This window comes from Zosterops lateralis (assembly GCF_965231275.1).
Source record: "Zosterops lateralis genome assembly, chromosome: 2".
In the NCBI taxonomy this organism is placed as follows: Eukaryota; Metazoa; Chordata; class Aves; order Passeriformes; family Zosteropidae; genus Zosterops; species Zosterops lateralis.
This window is the reverse complement of record NC_139763.1, coordinates 40,618,176-40,640,509: the sequence shown is the minus strand read 5'-3', so window position 1 is coordinate 40,640,509 and position 22,334 is coordinate 40,618,176. Positions and strand designations below refer to the sequence as shown.

The 22,334-nt window shown below is 40.6% G+C and overlaps 1 protein-coding gene across 1 annotated transcript in view; it reads right to left on the bottom strand.

Annotated features, from left to right (window-relative positions):
- STK24 (serine/threonine kinase 24) overlaps positions 1-21,387 on the bottom strand; it is a 53,219-nt gene extending 31,832 nt beyond the window's left edge. The window contains exons 1-2 of the mRNA XM_083884770.1: positions 21,053-21,387; positions 7,100-7,330 (exon numbers count right to left, since the gene is read on the bottom strand). Of these exons, the coding sequence (XP_083740896.1) occupies positions 7,100-7,330; positions 21,053-21,094 (273 nt within the window). The 5' untranslated portion in view covers positions 21,095-21,387. The remainder of the gene's footprint in view (positions 1-7,099; positions 7,331-21,052) is intronic.
- Positions 21,388-22,334: the final 947 nt, after the last annotated feature.

Here is a 22,334-nt window from a genome sequence, read left to right as displayed (position 1 = left end):
AAGGTATTTCAGCACCTCAACCCCTCACAAAATGCAATGATGACAACATGGCTGCAATTGTAGCAGGAAAAATGAAAGATAGTTATGGCTTTTTTTAATTTAATCCTGCCTAAATGACTCCAGGGAAGGACAATGGGGCTGGGGAAGAGTGTGGAGCACAAGTCTCATGAGGATTGCCTGGGGTGGGTGGGGGAGAAAAGGAGACTCAAGGGAGACTGTATTGCTCTCTACAGCCACCTGAAAGGAGGCTGCAGTGAGGTGGGGGTTCGTCTCTTCTCGCAGGAAACAAGTGACAGGATGAGAGGACACAGTCTCGAGTTGTACCAGGCAGAGTAATTTCTTCACAGAAAAATTTCTTCACAGAAAGGGTTGTAAAGCATTGGAACAGAGTACCCAGGGAAGAAGTAGTCACCAACCCTGAAAGCATTCAGAAAATGTGAACACGTGGTTTAATGGTAAACATAGCGGTCATGGAGCTGTTTATGGCTGGGCCTCATCTTGAAAGGTCTTCTCCAGCTTTAACAATTTTATGACTCCATGGTTCTGACACCATCCAAAGGTCAGGGACTGGAGTTTGCAAAAGTCAGGCCTGCAAAGGCACGAGCTGCGGCTGTGGGGCTGGGCACAAAGCACAATGACCAATCATCAAGAAACTACTCACATGTTTCACTTCTCCCTGAGTGCTGAGGGTGCTGAGGTAGCACCCTTGTTGCAGTGGATTCTACAGCCTTAAAGTTAAGCAGGAAAAATCTCTATTCCATCTCCCACCCCGATAAGCATGATGAAACCTGCCAAAGGCTGCCTGCTATATCAAATGATGAAAGAATGCACCAAGTCCATTAACTTCTGGCTGACCCACAGCATACATTTAATTTAAGGTCACATCAGTTCAGAGATGCTCGTAAATGTTAAATTAAAACAGTTAAACTTGTAAAGCAAAAAAACATCAACTTTAAACTTATTGAAGTCTCACATAAACACCCACATTCCAAGTTACATTACCTAGAATATTCAACACATCCACATTAAAGTTCATAAGACTCCTAAAGCATTTGAGCTCAGGCTTCTTTAAATTCAGCAAATACTGATCTAAAAAACCAAAAACCTGCTAGTGGCATAAAATCCACCTCATATAAAGCTGTTCCAGTATTCAAGCTGTTTTCCAGGTAAAACAGTACATGAGATTATCAGATGAAATTTGCTTATCTAGACCACTCAGCAAGTACATCTTGTCATATTTTGGCATAACTGATTAGAAAGCACTAAAGTATCAGCACTTAAACACAGAAGGGCTTTCCTATATACACAGTGAGTCACTTCCAATCTTCTCTAAAAGAACAAAACCTAGCCTGAACTTCAGTCATCCTCCGGAACACAGGCTCTCCAAACCTTAAACAGTTCCTGGGAAGCTCCTTACTGGCTGCATTGCAGTTTTGCAGCCCACTGTGAACTGGCCATATTATTCCGAGTATCACTGATCCTGTGCACACCAAAGCCCTAGCCAACACAAGACTTGCTACAGCTCAGCCACAGCACTCTTTACCAACCTCACATTCATCTGATCATCAAAAATAAAACCACAGATTAATTTCAGAATCACCATTTTTCATAAATAATTTTTTGTTCTTGCTGAAGTTCATTTGTCAGAACTCATTGTACAACAGAGTTCAGTTATTCAAACTTCATAAAAACACTTTTGTTTTTTTATTACGGTAGACTGTATCACTCATAAAAGTTAACCAGAAGCTATTTTCTGTGTTCTTGCTGTCAATAGAAACATCAGCTTGACTTTCAGCAGTAGGTATCTTACATCCTAGACATGAAATAAAAAGCCATGCAGGATTTATGTAACATAAAGCCTAAAATTAAAATTATTGGCAGCTATCCTTTATGAACCTTCTATCACTGCTTACTATAAACTTTTTTTAAGAAGTCTTTAAATACATTTATAAAATGGGAATCTGTCTGTGTGAAATAAAGGGGGAAATATACTCCAAGTCTTATTCTTCTTGGGTCAATAAATTTAAACAGTTCAAAAGAGGGTATTTCTCTGAAGCTCCAAAGTGTGCTAGAAAAATACATTTGAAGGATGAAGAAACACAAGCTTAGAGAAGTTATATTTTTTTAAATACAGTAATATTTTTTAAAATACATACTACAAAACTATTTCAATATCAGTTTGATGTCATTTGCACCTAGTTACAATGGATGATGAAACTACTTATAAATTATTTGCTCTGCTACTACAAACGTAGGTACAGAAGTCTGAGATGAGGAAATGAAAGAATTTCTAACATATACATACATATAAACACACTGAATTCATCTTTGGACCATATACACTTATTAACCTAAGCTTTGAATGTAAGGTACATATACATATATGCAAAAAAGTCAAGGGTCTTTAATCTTCAATGTTTTAAATATAAACACATATTAATTTGCTCATATATGTCTAAATAAGACAAGATCAAGAAATATAAAAACATTATTATAAAAAAGCCATACTTAGAAAGTTATTAACAAAACTGAAGAAACATTACCAGAGAGACATCTGAATCTTGAATATATAACTGAATTCAAACAACAGGGACAGGAGAAAAAACCATAGAACCAAATCTAACTAAGCTCTTGAAAAATTGGTAAAGCAGAATAAGATGCAAAAAGCAGAGCTGACAAGCTTCTAGACTGAAAAAGTTCTGGAATAAGTAGCATAGGAATAAGAGTTCCAGCACAGCAAAACTCAGAAGAGACAGGAAATTTCAGCCAAATTTTAAGAAAGGTTTTAAAAATTAACAAAACCAAAAGAATCCTTAATCTATTACAAGGAAGAATGTGGATGTTTATCTAAAGTCTAAAGCAGTAAATAGAGCCAGAGAAGTTTCATGAATTAATTCTATAAGGATCTAAAAAGAACTATTCTTCTTCTCGGAACATTTAATCAGATCATAGAGGAACAGATGAACCCTTCATTTGGAAGACTGCAAGGAACATTAACACAGGTTTTTAACACACCATGGCAGATAAGGAATGACAATCCCTGTAGATATCTCCACCCAGGTAAACCATGAAACTGCAATTTACTTACTATTCTACTTACTACTTTATATCCTATAGCAGACAAAAGACCATTTTTTCCCCAATAGAATGGGAATATTAAGACACTGTATTTAAAAATACAATTCATTTAGAAAAGGGCATTTCCATTTCTATTTTATACAAATACATCTTGATTTCTGACAAAAAGGTGTACCACAAATAAATTTATATTCAGAATGACAACCTAAACTGATACCACTTCACTATTGTTTTTGCTTTATTTGCATGAACTCTGACTACAAGCAATTGCACACAAACCAACAACAACAGATCTACAGAAAAAAGCCTAGAGGGAATGCAAGACTTGCTTTATGGGAGCAATAAGTTGCTCCTTATTTAAGACTCGTGCTAAAGCAGTAATATTTCATGTCAACAGATATAGCTTAGTTTCTGGATATGAAGGAAGAATTTGCTATAAAACAAACACATTTTCAAAATATTCAATTAGGATATACAGAGTATTGCAGAGTAAGAAAATTTAACAAAGCTTTTGGGTATAACACACTATTCTAGGTAGAACCTAGAAACAAAACTATTTTTAAGAAGCTACCAGAACAAAGTAACTTTCATTTACTCATTAAATTGTAATAGTTATTTCAAGCTGTTCTACCACGTATATAATGCAGTAGGCACGAAGAGCTTGACAAGCTCTTCTCACATAATCTCAAGACAGCAAGAGGCCTCAGGCAAGCACAGTAGTATTATATAAGCCTTCTAAAATTTCAAGCAACAGGTTCCTGAACAAAATGGCATATAAAATCACATAGCTTAACAGAAGAAGATGTGGAATAACACAGAATGAAGAACAATATAAAGATTTCTCAAAGACAGATGATTTGGTTTATTAAAAAATAAACAAATATTAAAAATCTCAAGCCCAAAACATTCTGCCTACCTAGAGAACGGATGGCAATTCCAAAAACCATTTCAATCTGTCTGCCAAAATAATTAACAGAAAATAATTAATAGAAAATAATTAATAGAAAATCAAATTAAGAGTTCCCTATCAACAGTACCGCTTTCTATCCAACATCCACCAGAAACATGGCTGACACGCATGAGGCTGCCCAGACTAAAGGATGATAATTGGTGAAGTTGCTGGCAATATAAACTGAGATCCTATTGTTTTCCTACTTGCTTACTTCAGAGACGTTTGTTCTGTGACAAGACATGACTATCTTTCTCATAATTAGTGCTAAACTGGCCAATCACAGAAGAAATAATATCTCCTAATCACTTAACACATGGAAAATTAATGCGCTGAACATTCTCAGTGACAGATTATCTGCACTATCAGAAACAGAGCTAAAAGATGGTCAGGCCCTTAGAACTACATATGGCAGTCCTGGCTTCCAAATACAGCAGAGACGTGCAGCAAATAAGGTTGGAGTTCTAGCCAAGAGTATGAACCAATTCATTTAAATATTATTTTTGTGTGTGTGTGTATATATATGTGATGACACATTATCTCTATCTGATAACAAGACCTGACTCTTAGTTTAGAAAGCAAATAGAACTGCAAAACATTACCTTTGCAAAGATTCTACCACTTCAGCATCACCTAATAACCACCATACATTAATTTTTAACAGCATAAAGAAATGAGCTTTTTGTTTTGAAGACCAAAAGTTCTGTAGTACCAAGTGTCTTACAAACAACACACATTCACAAAGAACTGAAGCAATGAGTACATGAATAGTTGCACATTCTACTAACTGTAGAAAGAGCTGTACTTCACTGCAAAAGTAATTGAGTCACACACAGCCACTATTGGTGCAGTATCTTAGAAAGCTGATACAAGTTGAAAAACTCACAGGACACTGCACTGAACAGAAAAGGGGATGTGGAAGATATCAGAGGGTCCCCCTCACAACAATTAGCACAAGTATCCCTGTTGACACTTGAACCAAGCCAAACTAATTCAGGGTACAGAGCCCTACAATCTCCTCTCACCTTTCATTAGAAAAGCAACCACTGGAATAACACCTTCAAAAAACATCAACATTCACTTAGTTCAAATTTGAACACTGGATACTTTTTTTCAGCCTCATTGTAATTATCCATTTTTAAAACTAGTAAGAGGTTTTCCCATCAAGACTTTTTCTTATATTCTTCTTCTTATCCTCTAAGAGTTAATACCCCTCGCTGGTTTCTCAAGTGGACATAAACAACACCAAGGGTAACTAGAAACTAAGACATTCCATTTCAGGGCTCTGGAGATGATGGTGAAAGGTCTGGAGGCCCAGGTAGTCTGTTCCTTGATTATGCCAGTTTGGGTAAATGATGAGAGGAAAATGACGAGATGGATTTACAAAGTAAATCAGCTGCACCACTGGTACTGGCAGCAAGGTTTTGGTTTAAGACTCTGCTGATTAGAAGAGATGGAACCCACCTCACGAAACAGGTCACACAAGCCTTTGCCTAGAGAATGGTCAACCTGGAAAAGTGAGCTTTGAACTAGGAAAAGCGGGAGAAGAGGAAAGGATTGTGTGACATTCCCTTGCACCCCTACTGAGACACAGACACATTCAAATACCTCTGTGAACTGCTGGCACACCAATGAAGGCAGTATAGGGAACAAGCAGCAGGAATTTGAGATCTGTGTGCAGTCACAAGGCTTTGATCTCATTGCAATAACCAACACATGATGGGACAGCTCACAGAACTAGAATGTCACAGGGAAGGGCTACAACTGTTTAAGCAGATAGATCAGGAAGGCACTGTGTTGCAGTTGCCATACTTCATTTAACTATGAATCCTTGACAGTGTAATTTCAAAAGTATTAGTAGAAGCCATGAGGAAAAATTTATCCAATTTACTCTGCTCAATTAACTGCCTTCTGATGCTTCTGAGATCAAACCTACACATAACATCTAAGTCTAGTTCTGGTAACAGGTTAACAGGTGTAAAAACCATTACCAAAACCCTTCACTGATAAGATATCCAAGCAAACTGGTTCAGTTTCTCCACAAGAAAGAAAAACTGTCTCTCTCTTGAGTAATGCAGCTCCCAGATCCAGAAAAAGTCCCTATTTCTTTGGAAATTAACTGGCAATCTCAGAAATAGAGATAAAGCAGGGTCCCCCTTTCAGAACTTTCATGTCTTTGCTGATAAATAGAATACTTCCACAAAAGCAAAAGCAGACTGAATTATTTTCTGCCCACTTCTAACTTCAAATCCTGCCAAGACAACAATCTCTTATCTAGGCTCTCATCTTATTGTCATAAAAGAAAGAGCTATTGGGACAGGAACAAAGTCTGCCCAAGGAATAAATACCAAAAGCTTCCAGATATTTCCACTACCTTCAAGACGTAATAAATCATTACATCCATCCAATTAAGAACAACAGCAAAAAGAAGAAAGCCTAAACAAAAGAGCAAAGTATCTGGCACACTCCAAACTGAATCCTGACAATAACAATATGGCAGTGGGAGGAAAGGGAAACAGATTCACAAGACAGCCAAGAGGAACCCCTTCCATCATCAGCTTTACCTATGCCTAATGTGCAAAATAATTTACTTTCACATTTTAATTTTTAAATCACTCAGACCAAGGCTAGGTTCAGCCTCCTCAAAAGGACAGCCTAAGAGCTTAGAATGATCAGGGATCAAATCTTGACAAAAAATTTCAAGCTTCACAAAACAGCTGATACTAATTGCTTTTAATGTTTTGATAATTCAAATGCAGACTTAGGCTGAATTTTCTGAAATTAAAAAGCTTAATATTAAGAGGTTCTAAATATATTAGAGTTCAAACTCATTTTATTTGAAGGGTTTTTTTTGTACAGAAATAACAACAGATGTGCATTTTTTCCTATTAACTTCTGTCACATACTTCACAAAATATAGTAATTCATTCTTTCTTTAGAGTTGAAAGGATAAAAATACATTTTTCTTCAGTCCAAGTTTGACAAACCTCACCAACAAAAACAGGCACAACTGGATAGCCTGGAAAAGAATTACTTGTAAAATGAAATGACCACCATCAGTGAGTATCTTACCTTTAAATAAGATCCATAATATTTAGTTACATATGGACTGTCACACTGACTCAACACCGTGATTTCTTGTTGGATATCTTCTATTTCATCTTCTGCTTCTTCTAGGTCAATAATTTTTATAGCAACAACTTTCTGAGTCCGATTGTCAATTCCTTTAAAAACTTCACCAAAAGACCCCTTACCAATTCTCTCCAGTTTCGTAAACAGTTCTTCTGGATCTGCCTTCAGAGTCTGTTAAAAAGAAATATAAAGAGAAAAATCACTCAGTATTTGTAACACTAAAACAAAATGTTGTATTTTTAAAGGCAACAAACACTTCAAATTCCACATATTCCTATTTACCTAGCTACCTTTTGCTACCTCCATATTTGTCATGTTCTTTCTAAATCCCTTATATGCGCACACTGACAGGTTTATGTTTCACTGTATATAAAGAACAAATTTAACACTGTCCGTGTGTCAGGATTTTATCCTATTTGGCAAAAGAAAATGCTACTATCTCAATTTATTTTGCTTTGTCAATAAAGACTATCCAGAATGAAAGTTCGTTACAAAGATTTGCTTTTTTATTAAAACCAAACAGATCAAACACCACTACCAATAAAAGTAAGCCTTTTGTCCAACCTTTTCTCTTGAAATTGGTTCTCTCCTAGATCCCAGAATCCATCTTTCATATTTTTCTCGTATCTCATCCTCCTAAGGATTTCACCTTCTTCAGTGCACAGAGCACTATTTCCTTCTGTTTGATGTGACAAACAATCCTCTTCAATTTTCTCCTACTAAGGATCACCTGCATGAATAGCCACGCTTCCTCCTTCTGCCTGATGCCAAGGTTTTCTCAATCAGGATTTACTTATCTTTTTCTTCTCCTCTCAGTTGCATAAAGTCATTCACTCCTAAAAAACATCCTGTTCCCAGCTTTCTTGATTTGAGCAGTCGCATAAAAGCCACGAGTGCTCACACCTAAACAAGCAAATGTAAGACTTAGGTGGACCACACTGCCACATTTGGTTTTTCTCCATTATTAAGTATTCAGCTCACTACTGCTCAGACTTCTCACTTTCAGTGCAGAGATGGTAAGTTCCACAGCATACCTTCTTAATCTAACAGCATGAAGCCTCATTAGCTAACAAAAAATACACACATTACAACTGCAGGGGAGTTGGACTGTATGACCTTTAAAGGTCTCTTTCAATTCAAATTATTCTATGAATTAACTGAAAAAGTCACAAATAGAGCAAATAGTCATGAAATGAAGAAAGATAGGATAGGATTACTTAGACTCTTGTCCTGAAGAAATAAAACTAATACTTTAAAAGACTTGTTTGTGTTTTTAAAAGGATGACACTTATGTTAGCTAAGTGAAATACATGGTTGATTTGGAAAAAGGCTCACACAAGAAGAATACAGTAATGCCTAAATAAACATAAAACCACAGTTTATACTTAGCTCAACTGTGTAGTGGCATGAAGAGGGAAATGAGAATTTCTAGGTTACCACTGACAAGCACTGAAATAACATTTTCTTTAACAATTAAATTTAGCTTATAAAGCACCTCCCACCTATATTTTTCTGCTCTCACATCTCAAAGATTTCATAATTAACCCATACAGCTGCAAGAGGAAGACAGCCTAGAACACAGTTTCTCTGGAGGTATCTAAATTTCACAGCTGAAAGAGGTGTTTTGTGGACCAGGTAGCTGGGACTGACTGAACCCAAAGATAAACCCGCTTGGTTCTCAGAGCATTTTATCATCTGGCACAAACTGGGAGTACACAACAACTTCTAGTACTTTAAAGTCAGCTATAAGACATCACAGCTTCCAGATAATCATTCCAGGAACACATCACCAGTGAGATCAGCCCAAAGCAAAAACACTCCAAATGTACCTACTGCAAGACTTCACCAGCCCCAAGAAATTCCCTGTGCTTTACATCTTACTGATTCATCCTTTTATCCACAGTTTCAGAAAACAAACAGAAGGGCATGGGGTTATATCACCCTTCTGCCATTAAAGGAATGGAGCAAAAGATCCACATCCCTTCCACCAAAAGCAGCTTGTTCCTCCTTCAATTTCAATGTAATGAGAACAACATACTATTACACAGTATTGAATATTACATACATAGTACATCTATATATGTATATATATGTATCTCCCACTTGGAAACCAGACCAGGGCACTTCATGTTTTCCCACAAACAGTCATCCCTTAGCTGCACAGTAACCCTTACCGGCACTTCCAGGGACAGAATTTCTAAGAGATCACAAAACTACAAACCAAATTGTGCATACTGGTTCTTCTCATGCCTCACAGAATGCTCTGTTGTCAATATTTAAACCAGCCCTCTCTGAGAACTCACCATGAATAAAAATAACCTTAGCACCTGCATCAGATGTTTTCCCTTGTGGAAAACAACTATCCCTCTAAGCTTCCATACATTCTGTGTTGGAATTTGAGATGATGTGCTGTAGAGAGCTGTGCACACCTAATCCAGCCACACAAGCCTTCTAGCTTCATTCACTAGCCACAGGAATCTGAGCATTACATTCATACAAAGGCATCTGGGTAAGCCACATACCGATCCCAGTTGCAGCTGCCTAAAAAATTCCATGTTTCACCTCCTGAGACTAAAAAGCCAGCACTGCTCAGTTGCAGTGCACTGCAGTTGTTCATGTGGAGAAAATGCAAGAGGTACCTGACAGCAGCTTTCTTAAGTTCTGCTAGCTGTATGTATACACCCCCTATTTTCCCCTTTCCCCTTAACAATCTATGACATATATTAAAGCCCTTGTTTCACAACATCGAAGTCTTCAGACACTTTCAGGAACCTCACCGTTTCTTTTTTACAGTGTCAGGCTCTTGGGATTCTAGTGTTAGGCTGGCAGTTTTATAAGAGAATTAACAATTACAGAAAAGCAAAGAAGATAACTGTTCCTGGAAGACCCAAAAAGAAGGGAACAACTGTACATTTGATTTTTTTATAATCAAAATTTTGCAGCCATTTTGAAATGCTAATTGTTCAATAACAACAGGACTTAATGGGATCAAAATCATTATCAATAATAATGTTATTTCAGAAGTTTCCTGTGAATTGACTAATTATTAAACAAACAAACCAACCTTTCCTTCCCAGTTCACAACTTTCGTAAATTCATTCATTTGTTCTAAAATGCTGTTCCTGAATTTTCCTCTGAACAACAGGAGGTAGTTTCGAAAAAGGTAAGTTGTTTCAAAACAAACAAATGCACTCTTGCTCTGTAAGAAGGTCTCAGTTTTCTTCTCAGAACACCAGGTGTTTGAAATGAGAGCCTTAAACTACTGGCAACCTTGTTTTTTGCAAAAACTAAGAGTTGGTCTCTTTAATGACCAGCTGTCTTTCAAAAATATAGAGATCAGGCCTCCAGATACATAATGAACTGCTTGAATCTGAGAGCACGAGTGGCCAATTCCCACCCATTTTTCCAAGATCTCATCTGGAAAGGATTCTTGCCAAATTTGTTTGTGCTTGGTTTTGTAAATACTTCCAACAGAGACAAAATAAACAAACAGCTTTATAAATGTTCTCTCTACACAACTACATAGAGGAAATTACTTCCACAGATACTGCCACTATGGTTTTGCTGACTCAATTCTTTGCAAACTTTTACTAAGCATATAGAGTTTATTCCTACTAATATTAAAATAACGGGAACTGATAAAAGAACCTTCATGTAATGGAGCACACCAAATATCGCTAGAAACCACAGATTAGAACATCAGTATCTGCTGCAAATGGGTAAAGCTCATCACCTTGACAAAGAACTAGATCTCTACCACTACAATATTTTTTTTAAAGCTTGTCACAGAACACATACTGCAACAAATAAAAAACAAATTATGGAGCATTCAGATTGAACAATTCCAGAACATTCAATTTCCACAGACACTTGAATTATTTTGCTTTTTATTTCAAATGGTTTTCACACTTCTGAACACAAACTGCAACCATCTCGTCTCACTGTCCAGCTTGTTCAGCCATGCAGAACAAAGTCCTTTTCACCATAAGCAAAGCCACTATTCATACAATAATTTGAGTAATCTCTCTGTACTTGTTCCACATTGGATTCATTACTTTTGACCTTAATCAGCCAGAAAAACATACTCCATTTAAAATTAACTCTTCTTAGTACCTAACAACACTGTTGCCTACTTCTACAGCTTAAAAATAGTCCAATACATTCTCAGGTCCTATTTGTTCAATTTGGCCTCATGGCTCAAACTCAGCTGCAACCAACTAAATCAAATCACTTCTTCCTAATGCTCTGCACTTCCAACTAATGAGCTCCCAGACTTTTGCAAAGGCTCTTTGTAATACTCATACTTATGACAAGCTGCGTTTTACGCTGTTTTGTTTAGTAATTCCAGTCCCCAGGGTTGTACAGCTCTTCAGCACTGCCTCTCACGTGTAACAGGTGCCTTTAAATCTCATCTTTTTCAGGCATTGCCTTTTTCTATGCAAAGGTCAGCAACTGTTGAGAACAGTCCTGGAGAAACCAGCAGTATCACCCACTCTGACACTACCTCTGCAGTACTCTCCTCATAGCCAGGAGTACACACATCTTGCAACATATTTATTTTTATGAATCCCCAATTCTCATCCACACTAACTGTCCCTTAAAGCTCAATAGAAAATGTTCAAACTGTAATTCAAACTAGTTAGATCCAATTTTATCCATAACCATTTTGAGAAGATACAGCTTAGCGTCTTTTTCCACATCTCACTCCAGTTCTTATTTCTAACCTCTTTTTATGAAGAGTTATTCCAGTTATCGTAGAAAAGCATTAAAAATATTTCTCTTTAACTTACAAGAATTATAAAGCATCTCCATAATTCAAGTTCTTAAGCTTAACTATGCAACTGATTTTATTTGCAGATCTGTAATTTCTCTACGCAGGTCTTTGAAAAAGATAATCATCTTTTAATACCACATTTTGTATACTTTTCATTTCACCAAATCAACTTCCAATTTGTCAGTCCAGTTCTCATTCCCTATCCAGACTGAGTCCAAAATATGATAATTTGAAGAGGTTCGGAGATTTCTGGGGATTGCTTAGCTTGGAAAAGAGAAGCCTGGGGAGCTGGAAATCTTATTGTGTGTGAATTCCTGACAGAAAGGAGTAAAGAACACAGGGCCAGACTCTTCTCAGTGGTGTCCAACAGAAGGACAAGATGGAATGGCCAGAAATTGAGATATAGGAAACGTCATCTAAACTTCCAAAAATAAAAGAGGAAAAAAAAAAAAAAGAAAACAACATGAAACACAATAAAACCACAAAGGCAAAACCCCAGCCTTTCTTAATGTAAGGATAACCTCAGTGTAGATTAGGGCTGCCCAGGCAGGTTGTGGATCCTTTGAGGTATTCAAAACTAGGCTGGATGTGGTCCTGAGCAATCTGATGACTCTACTTTGAGCTGGAGGTGGACTCGATGTGCTCCACAGGTCCCTTACAATCTCAGCTATTCTGTGATACACTTCCTATCACAGCAATAATCAGTTTTGCTGCTAAATTTACTGCACTAATTTCCAATTTCTTCAGAAATGAGACATCACTGCTGCACATAAATTCTTTTATTTTTTCTTTGGGCAAACCAGAGAATGGAAATCTGCCAGAGAAATTCATAGAGGAAATTTTCCCGCATACTCAGAGAACTTTGAGCCTAAAGCCAAAGTGAAAAACAGGCACAGTTGATGTCATTCTCCTTCACACAGCTGCCCATTTCAAGAAGGCACTGCAAAGGTTTCCCTAGATCATGACTTGCAATCTTTCAAAAACTATTTAAAGTCTCTTCACCTTGACATAGACCAGTATTAAGCAGCTCCCTTTTTTATATTGATCCCCACAAAATTAGCAACACAGGGGGCAGTAGTAGAGATACAAAAATTTGGGTGAATTACACAAATTCTAATCACGCAGCCCTCCCACAAACTTGGGCTACTAAGGCAGGGGGCAGGAAATAAACAAACCCATGACCAAGAAATAAAAAAGAAAAAGGCAACCACCAACTCCCCAAAACACTCATGTGAGATGGTTTTGTATCAGGGGAAAAAACTACCTCCAGGAAGGAGAAGCCTCGACATTTACTACCAGCATTTCAGCTTTCTCAGAAGCTCACAAGTTCTTGCTCTCAGCAAGATATATACACCATATATGAAGGGATACAGCACACAAAATTATTTCCTGCAGTTGTTGACAAATTGAAATATAACAGAGGCAATAGGCAGATTATAAACTGTTCAATGGTTCCATTGTATCCATCCCTACCCATACTTTCAAAGAGCAGCCAACTAACCCATAAAGACAAAACATAATCAAGTATTTGGATTTATAGTCTGTGACTTTTATCTAAACAAAGAAAAAAGACATTTTTAAGAAGCCTTAAAACAGAATCAAATTTGAACCATCTCTCAGTCTTATTTATCAATAAGGAAGTAAAATGAGACAAACTACCATAGCCATCTTATAATTACCATGAAAAACAACAACTGATTTTTATTTTAAGAAAACTAATCAGCAAAACATTGACTGAGAGGTACAAAGACTAGAATGAAAGCATTCATCTGTAATAACTAGGTGTAGAACCACGGTCCACCTCTTTCGCTGAGAATTTGTAAATGATAAAAAGTAACACACAATTGTTCTCTTTTATTCCTTCATACACATTCCATATTTCTCACTTTCCATCTCCAACACTATAATTATTCAATTCAGACAGATGTTACCATAAGGAAATTGCTTTTTTCTGGAAGAAATACAATATACCAAAAATACAGAGGTTTAGCAATAGCAATACTTTACCTATCAAGAAAAAGGAAAAACTGCCATAAACTCTGCTGTGAAACTTCCATGGGTTGGAAACAGGTGAGAGAGGAAGCAAAAAATAAAGCTTTAAACCTTGCATCTCAAACATTTAGCATGAATCACTGTGGCCTATTAATACTCATATTTCTCACACAGTTCAACTCTCTTGTTCTGATTCCTACTTAGTTCGAAACATGGTGTAAGCACATTTCCAGCAGGAATAAAAAAGTTGCCTAAAGTTAGCCTGTCATAAAAGTATTCCTCAGCCATTGTATAACTCTATTTCCACTTATTTTTAAGTAAGGTGCACTTATCTTAGATTCAGAATACAAAATATGTGATTCTTTATCAGTAACACAAATATACAAAGCATACTTACAGATTTCTAATTAACCAATACCATTTTCTGGGTGTAATGTCCCCTGCACAAATCAGTCTGAAGTTTTCTGACATTTTTCATTCAGAAAGCTGCTTAGTGTACAACCCTATGAGTTTAACACCAAAATGAATGGTTACCCAACTGTAGCCTGATTCCAGAAAGCATATTTAATTGGAATTTATTCCTAGTTTCTGAAGTTTCTCAGTTTTTAGTGCACCATCACTAAAAAATTCATAACCTGTACCTGACTCCCTCCCTTCCATCCATTACACTTCTAAACTGTAAATTACTGCAACTCAAAATCCCTCCAATGCCTTGGGCACACAGTGAAAACAGCACACAAGTATCAACAGTAGGTACAATATGGCAGTGAAACACAAGATGTATTTTAGACACCAAGAGAAAGACAACTAAGGAAAAACTCCCCAAAACAGTTTTAGAATAACATCTCAGTTTTTCGCTTGCTAAAAAGCAAAACTCTGTAAAAATCACTCTTCATTAGTTAAGCTACTGATAAAAAGAAAATTAAAGTAGTAGCTCTTTAGGGGGAACCCCAAAATTATGACAAATATCTGAATAAAGAATGCTAATAGAGGCTAATATAAAGTTATGTTGCATTAATACTACTTGGGAAAAATAAGGAAAATAGCAAATTTTAGGTTCTACAGCAATCCCATAATTTGAGGGGGGACTCGTCTTGCACCCATTGTACCTGACAGAAAACCCAGATGTCTGTCTCAAGAAGCTGCCAAGCAAAGCAACCAAGAATACAATAAATTCTCCTGATTCAAGCCTCGCTTTTTTATGAAGTTACACTGCAGAAGGCTCTTAGTTCTATACTAAGAGAACTAAGTATTCTAGTTAGTATTCTTTGGTTTTGCCATTTTCGTTCTTTATATACCTGGTTTCCGTGCATAACTATTGCTGATAGGTTTAAACATATTGAATAAGAATACTTTCTTATGGATCTAGTGTATTGGATAAAAGCTTGGGATTATGGTTACTCAGTATTGTTTAGACTAGAGGTACTTTCTAAGCAGCACAGCCTGACATTTGTGCATACATGCACACGGAAACTTACCCAGATCAACAAAGAGTATACAAGTAAAAACAGTTTTGGTTATATAGCTGTGTCCACACAAATTATTACTTGTGGGCACACAGAACACTGCTGAATTAAACAGTACTCCACAAAAGATGTATCATCACAAAAGCAATGACCAGATCAAATTCAATCACAGAATCACAGGATACCAGGTTGGAATGGAACTCAAGGGAAATCTGGTCCGACCTTTTTCCTGGCAAAAGCACAGTCTAGACAAGGTAGCCCAGCATTCTGTCTGGGCAAGTCTTAAGAGTCCAGTGTTGGGGACTCTTTTATCCTCTACTTCCCCAAGAAGATTATTCCAGTGGCTGATTGTCCTAATTGTGAAAAATTTTCCTCTTGTGTCCAGTCAGAATCCTTCCCAGGGGTAACTTGTACCTCTTACCCCGCATTTTTCCATGTGATTCCTAGTAAAAAGGGAGTCTCCATCTTCTCTGTAGACACCTTTTAAATACTGGAACATGGTGATAAGGTCTCCATCCTGGGCCATCCTTTCTCAAGGCTAAACACATGCAGCTCTCTCAGCCCTTTCCCATGTGAAACACTTCCCAATCCTCCAGTCATCTTTGTGGCCCTTCTCTCAACCTTCTCCAGCTGTCCACATCTTTTTTGTATAGCAGGGACCAAATTATTATAGGACGGATGCAGTATTTCATATTATTATTAATTTATATTAGATGCCTTGTTGACCTTGTCCATCAGTGTTTTGTACATCCTTTATTCCCCTTTCTACCCCACACCCAAGAAAGGGCATACGAGAAGAATTTAAGCAAATTTTCAAACTGCATCAAGATAAATACTTAAATTTTCTACTTCAGAAACACAAAAGATGCCACTATATAAAAGCTGACATCAGAGCCTTGTACACCACTCACAGCACAAGGCCAGATATTTAAATGTGCTTGCTACATCAGTAGCCTTTTGTCTCTCTGGGGAACAAAGATGCCAGCTGGCCAAGAGGGGACCTTACCCAAACATGAAACTGGTACATGAAACTTGCCACAACACAGGGCCAGTCTGACTCGTCATCTATGAGGATCCTGAAAAACACAGTCACCATAACTGTATCTATTTACCTGTTCTGGAAGGTCACCCAATGGAAATAAGTTTTCCTGACTCCTCTCAAACAGTTCCATACAGCCCTGAAACAGCCTTTGACAACAGAGTGAGAAGAAGCTCTCTTCATTTTCACCAATTAAAACCCTTCTGTCCTGGCACCCAAGGACTGAGCTTGTAATATGTCACAGAACCATGACATTTGTATTCAGAATATTTTAAAACTGATTAGCCAAGATCATAACGCTCCTGTCCAGTATTTAAATGCTGTAAGTTACTGCAAAGTATTTGTCAAACTGTAACATAAACAGTAACAGTGAGCACAAACTCTCTCTCTCAAAAAAAAAAAAAAAAAAAAAAAAAAAAAAAAAAAAAAAAAAAAAGGAAGCTAATCTCCTACACAGAAGCTGCAAATGAAAAGCAAGAGAAGCAAAGTAGCCTTTTCCACAGTGCTTTTGATTTAGTAACAGAATATTTTGCAGCTACCAAACACAGAGCTCACACAGGAAGTAGTTAAAACGGTTTATTACAAAAGGAGAATGAGTTACAGTAAGGGAGACAGTAACACCCATAGTGTGCAACTACCAAAGAACAGCCATGCCTGATGAGAACAAAGGATCCTCTAGGCCAGGACACTTCTACAACAGTCAAAAGTGAACATCTTGGGAACAGTGGAAAAATAGACAAGTAAACAGCAGTATTTCCCAAAACACCCTTCCAGCAAACTGACACTTCAGACACTTTCTGAGCCAGAAATGGTGTCTTTATAGTTAAACTTTTCTGCTCATTTGTCAAGTTCCCGCTTAAATTTAGTTAAACTTCTAGCATTTCTTGAAGCAAGACAGCTTGATGTCAATGCTTATTTACATTTTGCATGAAGAACCTGTAGCTCTTGAATTGAAAATACAATAAAGAACGAATAAAAATAACTTACAGCATAAACACACTGTTATTGCTACCAAAAAAACCAAAAACAAAAAAAACCACCCCAACAACCTGAAAAGGGAGGAAGATAAAAAAGAGGTTTATAACATAGAAGAGGCTTGTCTTAAAGACGATGAAATTTTAAAAGCACCACAGGAATTTATTACGATAAATTTATAAACACAGTATTTGATTATTTAAAATACAGCTTCCATAAAGAAGCTCCAGAAGCTTAGCACAGCCTTGAAATGCAGGCCAGTCTGAAAATCAAGGTCACATACACTTACTCCGAGCCAGCCTTGCAGGAATCTCACACATTTACAAGCAAACACGCACTCTCCCCAGGCCACTTCCATAAGGCATGAAGAAGCACGACAACACACCCTCAGTTTAGTAATGATGCAGCTTCACCCCGCACACTCAAACTCGTATCTACACAGAGCCCTTGAAACAACAACAGCAAAAACTTCGAGTCCAAACTTAAATTGCGCATACAGAAATTTAGGTCAAAACGCAACTCTGTTTTTATTCAGGTTACAACATGCCCACTGTGCAGCAGACAGCAAATCTCAGGTTTTGACAACCTTCCAGCACCATCCTACATTTCCTCCACAGCTTTTCATTCCTTTGGCTCTCTCTGCACCCACTCACTTTTTATGCATCACTCTTCAACCATCGATCAGACATCTTGTTCAGGGAGAAATATATTAATCCTTCATTCCTCTGCTCTACTGACACTACCATGCTCAGCCAAACAGCATTAATAAGTGATGTTCCTCCAAGTGATTTTTTGGGGTCAAGGAGTTACTCTGCTCACACAAGCACAATGGCTGCTCTCTTGTGTAAGTACAGCAAAGAATGTCGGAGAAAGCTGCATAACTTGTCACTGACACTGCTTCCACCGTTTGTGGCAGAAGCTGGTAGGTGGGGAGGAGGGATCACACTACAGAAAAAGAAGAGAGTCCCATGATTTAGGCAATTTAATTATAACTCAGAGAACTAAGCTTTATTCCTCTCTTCTACACAATGAAAAGTTCCAAATCTTTTTGTTACCTAAGCAGATGTTATACATTGTATGTACTTAACTCTTTGAACTTTTATTTGGAAGTAAATTCAAAGAGAATCGTGTATTGAGAACTGACCGCTATAAAACCGCTATATATTCTGACAGAATGGAAATGGATATAGACATCTTGAACTAGGCACAGAAAATTAGTGAGCAGCATTCACATTGCTCACAGACTTTATGCCTCTACCTATCAGCAGATCTCTAGTTTGGTGTCCTGGGGATTTTTTTTAGACTATGAAACTTGAGCAACTCTTATAGTAATAGAATAAAAATCATGAGAAAAATAATATCATTTTGAATAAAACTTCTTGAAGCCAAGTCCCAAATTACATGCACTTACAAGAACCCTGAAGATCCACCCATTTAGTACAGCTAACAGTACTACAAACTAAATAATACATCAAGTCAATGAAAAGCACAGGTCCTCAGATGATGCAGTGACATACATCATCAGTACATGCATACTGATGGAAAAATCTTCATTCTCTCACTTCCAAGCAGCTACAAATCTGGCTTTTAAATGTTAAAGTGTTATACATTCTGTCTCAAAGTAGGTAGTTGTCTTGGTTCTAATATGTCTCAAAGAAATTAAAAAAGGCCAAACAGTATTCATAGTCCATCAAGAAACCGTCATTTCTCTATCTCTTGCAATCAGCAAACTGCTCATATTTGGAAGGTGAACTTGAACTCTCAACAGCAGGACCTACACGGCAATAAATTAATTAGCTCAGAGAGTGGGCCTCCGTAGGCTACGGGGCATCCAGTACTATGTATGAGCATATAATTCGTGCTATGCCCAAGCACGTAACATTTTCAATTCAAATACTCAGATTTTGCAAAGAAAAGAGAATCATGACTTAGATCCTTGACTCACAATAAAACAAACCACGACAAATCAATACTTAAACCAAATGATGCACAAACACTTTCAATCGAAGAGACAAACTGAAACTCTTACATTTCACACATAAGTTGTTCCTTTGGAGATAAGGGAAAGAAAGTTTCTAATCAGATGTGGAAAATATTAGAATAACAACACACAGATATCAATGACCTTAATGTTTTCCTGCCAGCAGTTTCCATTTAAACCAAGAAAAACGGGGGGGAGGGGGAAGCCAGCTCAGACGGCACAAAACCGCACTAGTTATTTCATATATAGAGTTTAGACACAGAATGAGCAAATTCCACCGTATAACAACAGCAGCTGACCAACTCCCGGAATCAAACAGAGCAGCCAAACACGATCCTCCAGCACCCACTTCAGAGCAGCAGCACAGACACGGGCACTGCAGCAAGCGCTGAAGGTCAACATTTCCAGGCCCCGCTTGTACGGACTGGTTTGCCTATGCTTTCCCTACCCACCTCAAATTAACGGGGCCGAAAATCGCCCACTGAGACGCGGTTCGCTTCAGGAATTGAAACAGGGAGCAGAACTCCCGGCCGGGGGAGGGGGCCACACGCCCGCAGCGACAGAGCGGCCGCCGGGGACGGATGGAGGGAGGCAGGGGCAGGCAGGGGCAGGAGGGGCAGGCAGGGGCAGGCAGGGGCAGGCAGGGGAGGCAGGGGCAGGCAGGGGCAGGCAGGGGCAGGCAGGGGCAGGCAGGGGCAGGCAGGGGAGGCAGGGGCAGGCAGGGGAGGCAGGGGAGGCAGGGGAGGCAGGGGAGGCAGGGGAGGCAGGGGCAGGCAGGGGCAGGCAGGGGCAGGCAGGGGAGGCAGGGGAGGCAGGGGAGGCAGGGGAGGCAGGGGCAGGCAGGGGAGGCAGGGGAGGCAGGGGAGGCAGGGGCAGGCAGGGGCAGGCAGGGGAGGCAGGGGCAGGCAGGGGAGGCAGGGGAGGCAGGGGCAGGCAGGGGCAGGCAGGGGCAGGCAGGGGAGGCAGGGGAGGCAGGGGAGGCAGGGGCAGGCAGGGGAGGCAGGGGAGGCAGGGGCAGGCAGGGGCAGGCAGGGGCAGGAGGGGCAGGAGGGGCAGGCAGGGGCAGGCAGGGGCAGGCAGGGGCAGGCAGGGGCAGGAGGGGCAGGCAGGGGCGGCCAGGGGAGGCAGGGGCAGGCAGGGGCAGGCAGGGGCAGGAGGGGCAGGCAGGGGCAGGAGGGGCAGGCAGGGGCAGGAGGGGCAGGCAGGGGGAGGCAGGGGGAGGCAGGGGGAGGCAGGGGGAGGCAGGGGCAGGCAGGGGCAGGCAGGGGCAGGCAGGGGGAGGCAGGGGGAGGCAGGGGCAGGCAGGGGGAGGCAGGGGGAGGCAGGGGCAGGCAGGGGGAGGCAGGGGCAGGCAGGGGGAGGCAGGGGGAGGCAGGGGCAGGCAGGGGCAGGCAGGGGGAGGCAGGGGGAGGCAGGGGCAGGCAGGGGCAGGAGGGGCAGGCAGGGATCCACCGCGCGGGGGGACATCGCTGGGCACCACGCCAAGCGCTGACAGCGCGTTTCGTCTCCATCTCGCTCCTCTGCCCCCAGCCCAGCCTCCGCGGCCGAGCCAAGGCCAAGAAGCGCTTTCTCCCCTCTCGCTGTCCCCCCAGCCCCGGGAATCCCTCCCTTCACGCCCGCCCCGGTCCGAGGTGCGTGTCCGTGCCTGCCCTGGGCCGCTGCTCACCTGCATCCCCGGCAGCCCCGCCTGCACGGGGGACTGAGCCATGGCGGCGGCGAGGGAGGCCGGGAGCGAGCCGGGGCTCCTCACACGGCCCCAGGGCACAGAGCTGAGCTCATCTCCACGCTCTCTCACACACAGCACCGCCGTCCTCCTCCTCCTGGCCCTTCCCCCGGGCGAGCAGCGCCTGTGCGCCGGCGGTGGGAAAGGGGCCGTCCCAAGCCCGGGTTCTCCAGGCCTCCGTCACGGATGCAAAGGCAGCAGCGGCTTCCTCATCCCTCCTCCTCTTCCTCCTCCTCCTCCGTGCCGTGCCGGCGACACGATGACAAACCTGAGGCGGGAGGAGGAGGCGCAGGAGGAGGGGGCGGAGCGGCAGCGGCGGGCCCGCCTCCCCGCGCGGTACCTGCTCGTCCGCCTGTCCGCCATGGGCGCGGCCGGGCCCTCACGCCGGGCCGGGGTCTGCCCGCCGCCCCTCGCCCCTCGCCCCAGGCAGGCTCCGCAAAAGGCTCCGCAAGGCCGGCGCTCCGCCGAGCTGCGGGGCCAGGAAGCGCTTGACTTCCTGTCAGAAGCTGCAGAAGCCGCAGCCCGAAATGCCAGTCGTGCTTCTCCTGTAGTTCCTCAGTGGGAGCAGAGCGGGTCAGCACTGAGGTCGCTCCCACACACAAGTTCTGCGTACATGCAAATCCCTTGAGAACCGGGCAATGTTCTGCTCTTTGTTACAACTGGAGTTTAACAGCTCGGTCACACAGCTTCCCATGTGCCATGTGATGCCCTAAGATCCTCTCCTTTTTCCGCCCCGGCAAAAAAAAAGCCTGGGGAGTTTGATGAGTGTTACAGCCTTTGAAACATGTGGGCCGGTGGGGCTCCATGGCACAGCCAGGTTCGCTCTCTTTTCAAGTCATTTTTCAAAATTATGCACTGCCAGCATAAGTTGCTTTTCGTTAGATAATTCACTAGAGTTTGTACAAATCTCTTAACTGCAAGAAACAGTTGAAAATAGAAAACGGCCTTATTGAAAAGTGGTTGGAACTTCCACTGAAGTTTTTCCTATAGTTATGATATTCTTTGTTGTCTTGTGTGAGCTGAGTTAATGCTACACAATCTGGTTTTCCTGAAACATGGAGACAAATAAATGTTCCGAAGATCTCCTCCTCAAAATATTATTCAAATAAAATTAGCCAACAGCCTCATGCAGGTAAATAAGTGTGCACACACACAAGAACATTGGTTTTTTACCTGAGAAAATAAACTAAATACACCAGGCCTTGAGTACAGTGAAACAAGAAAG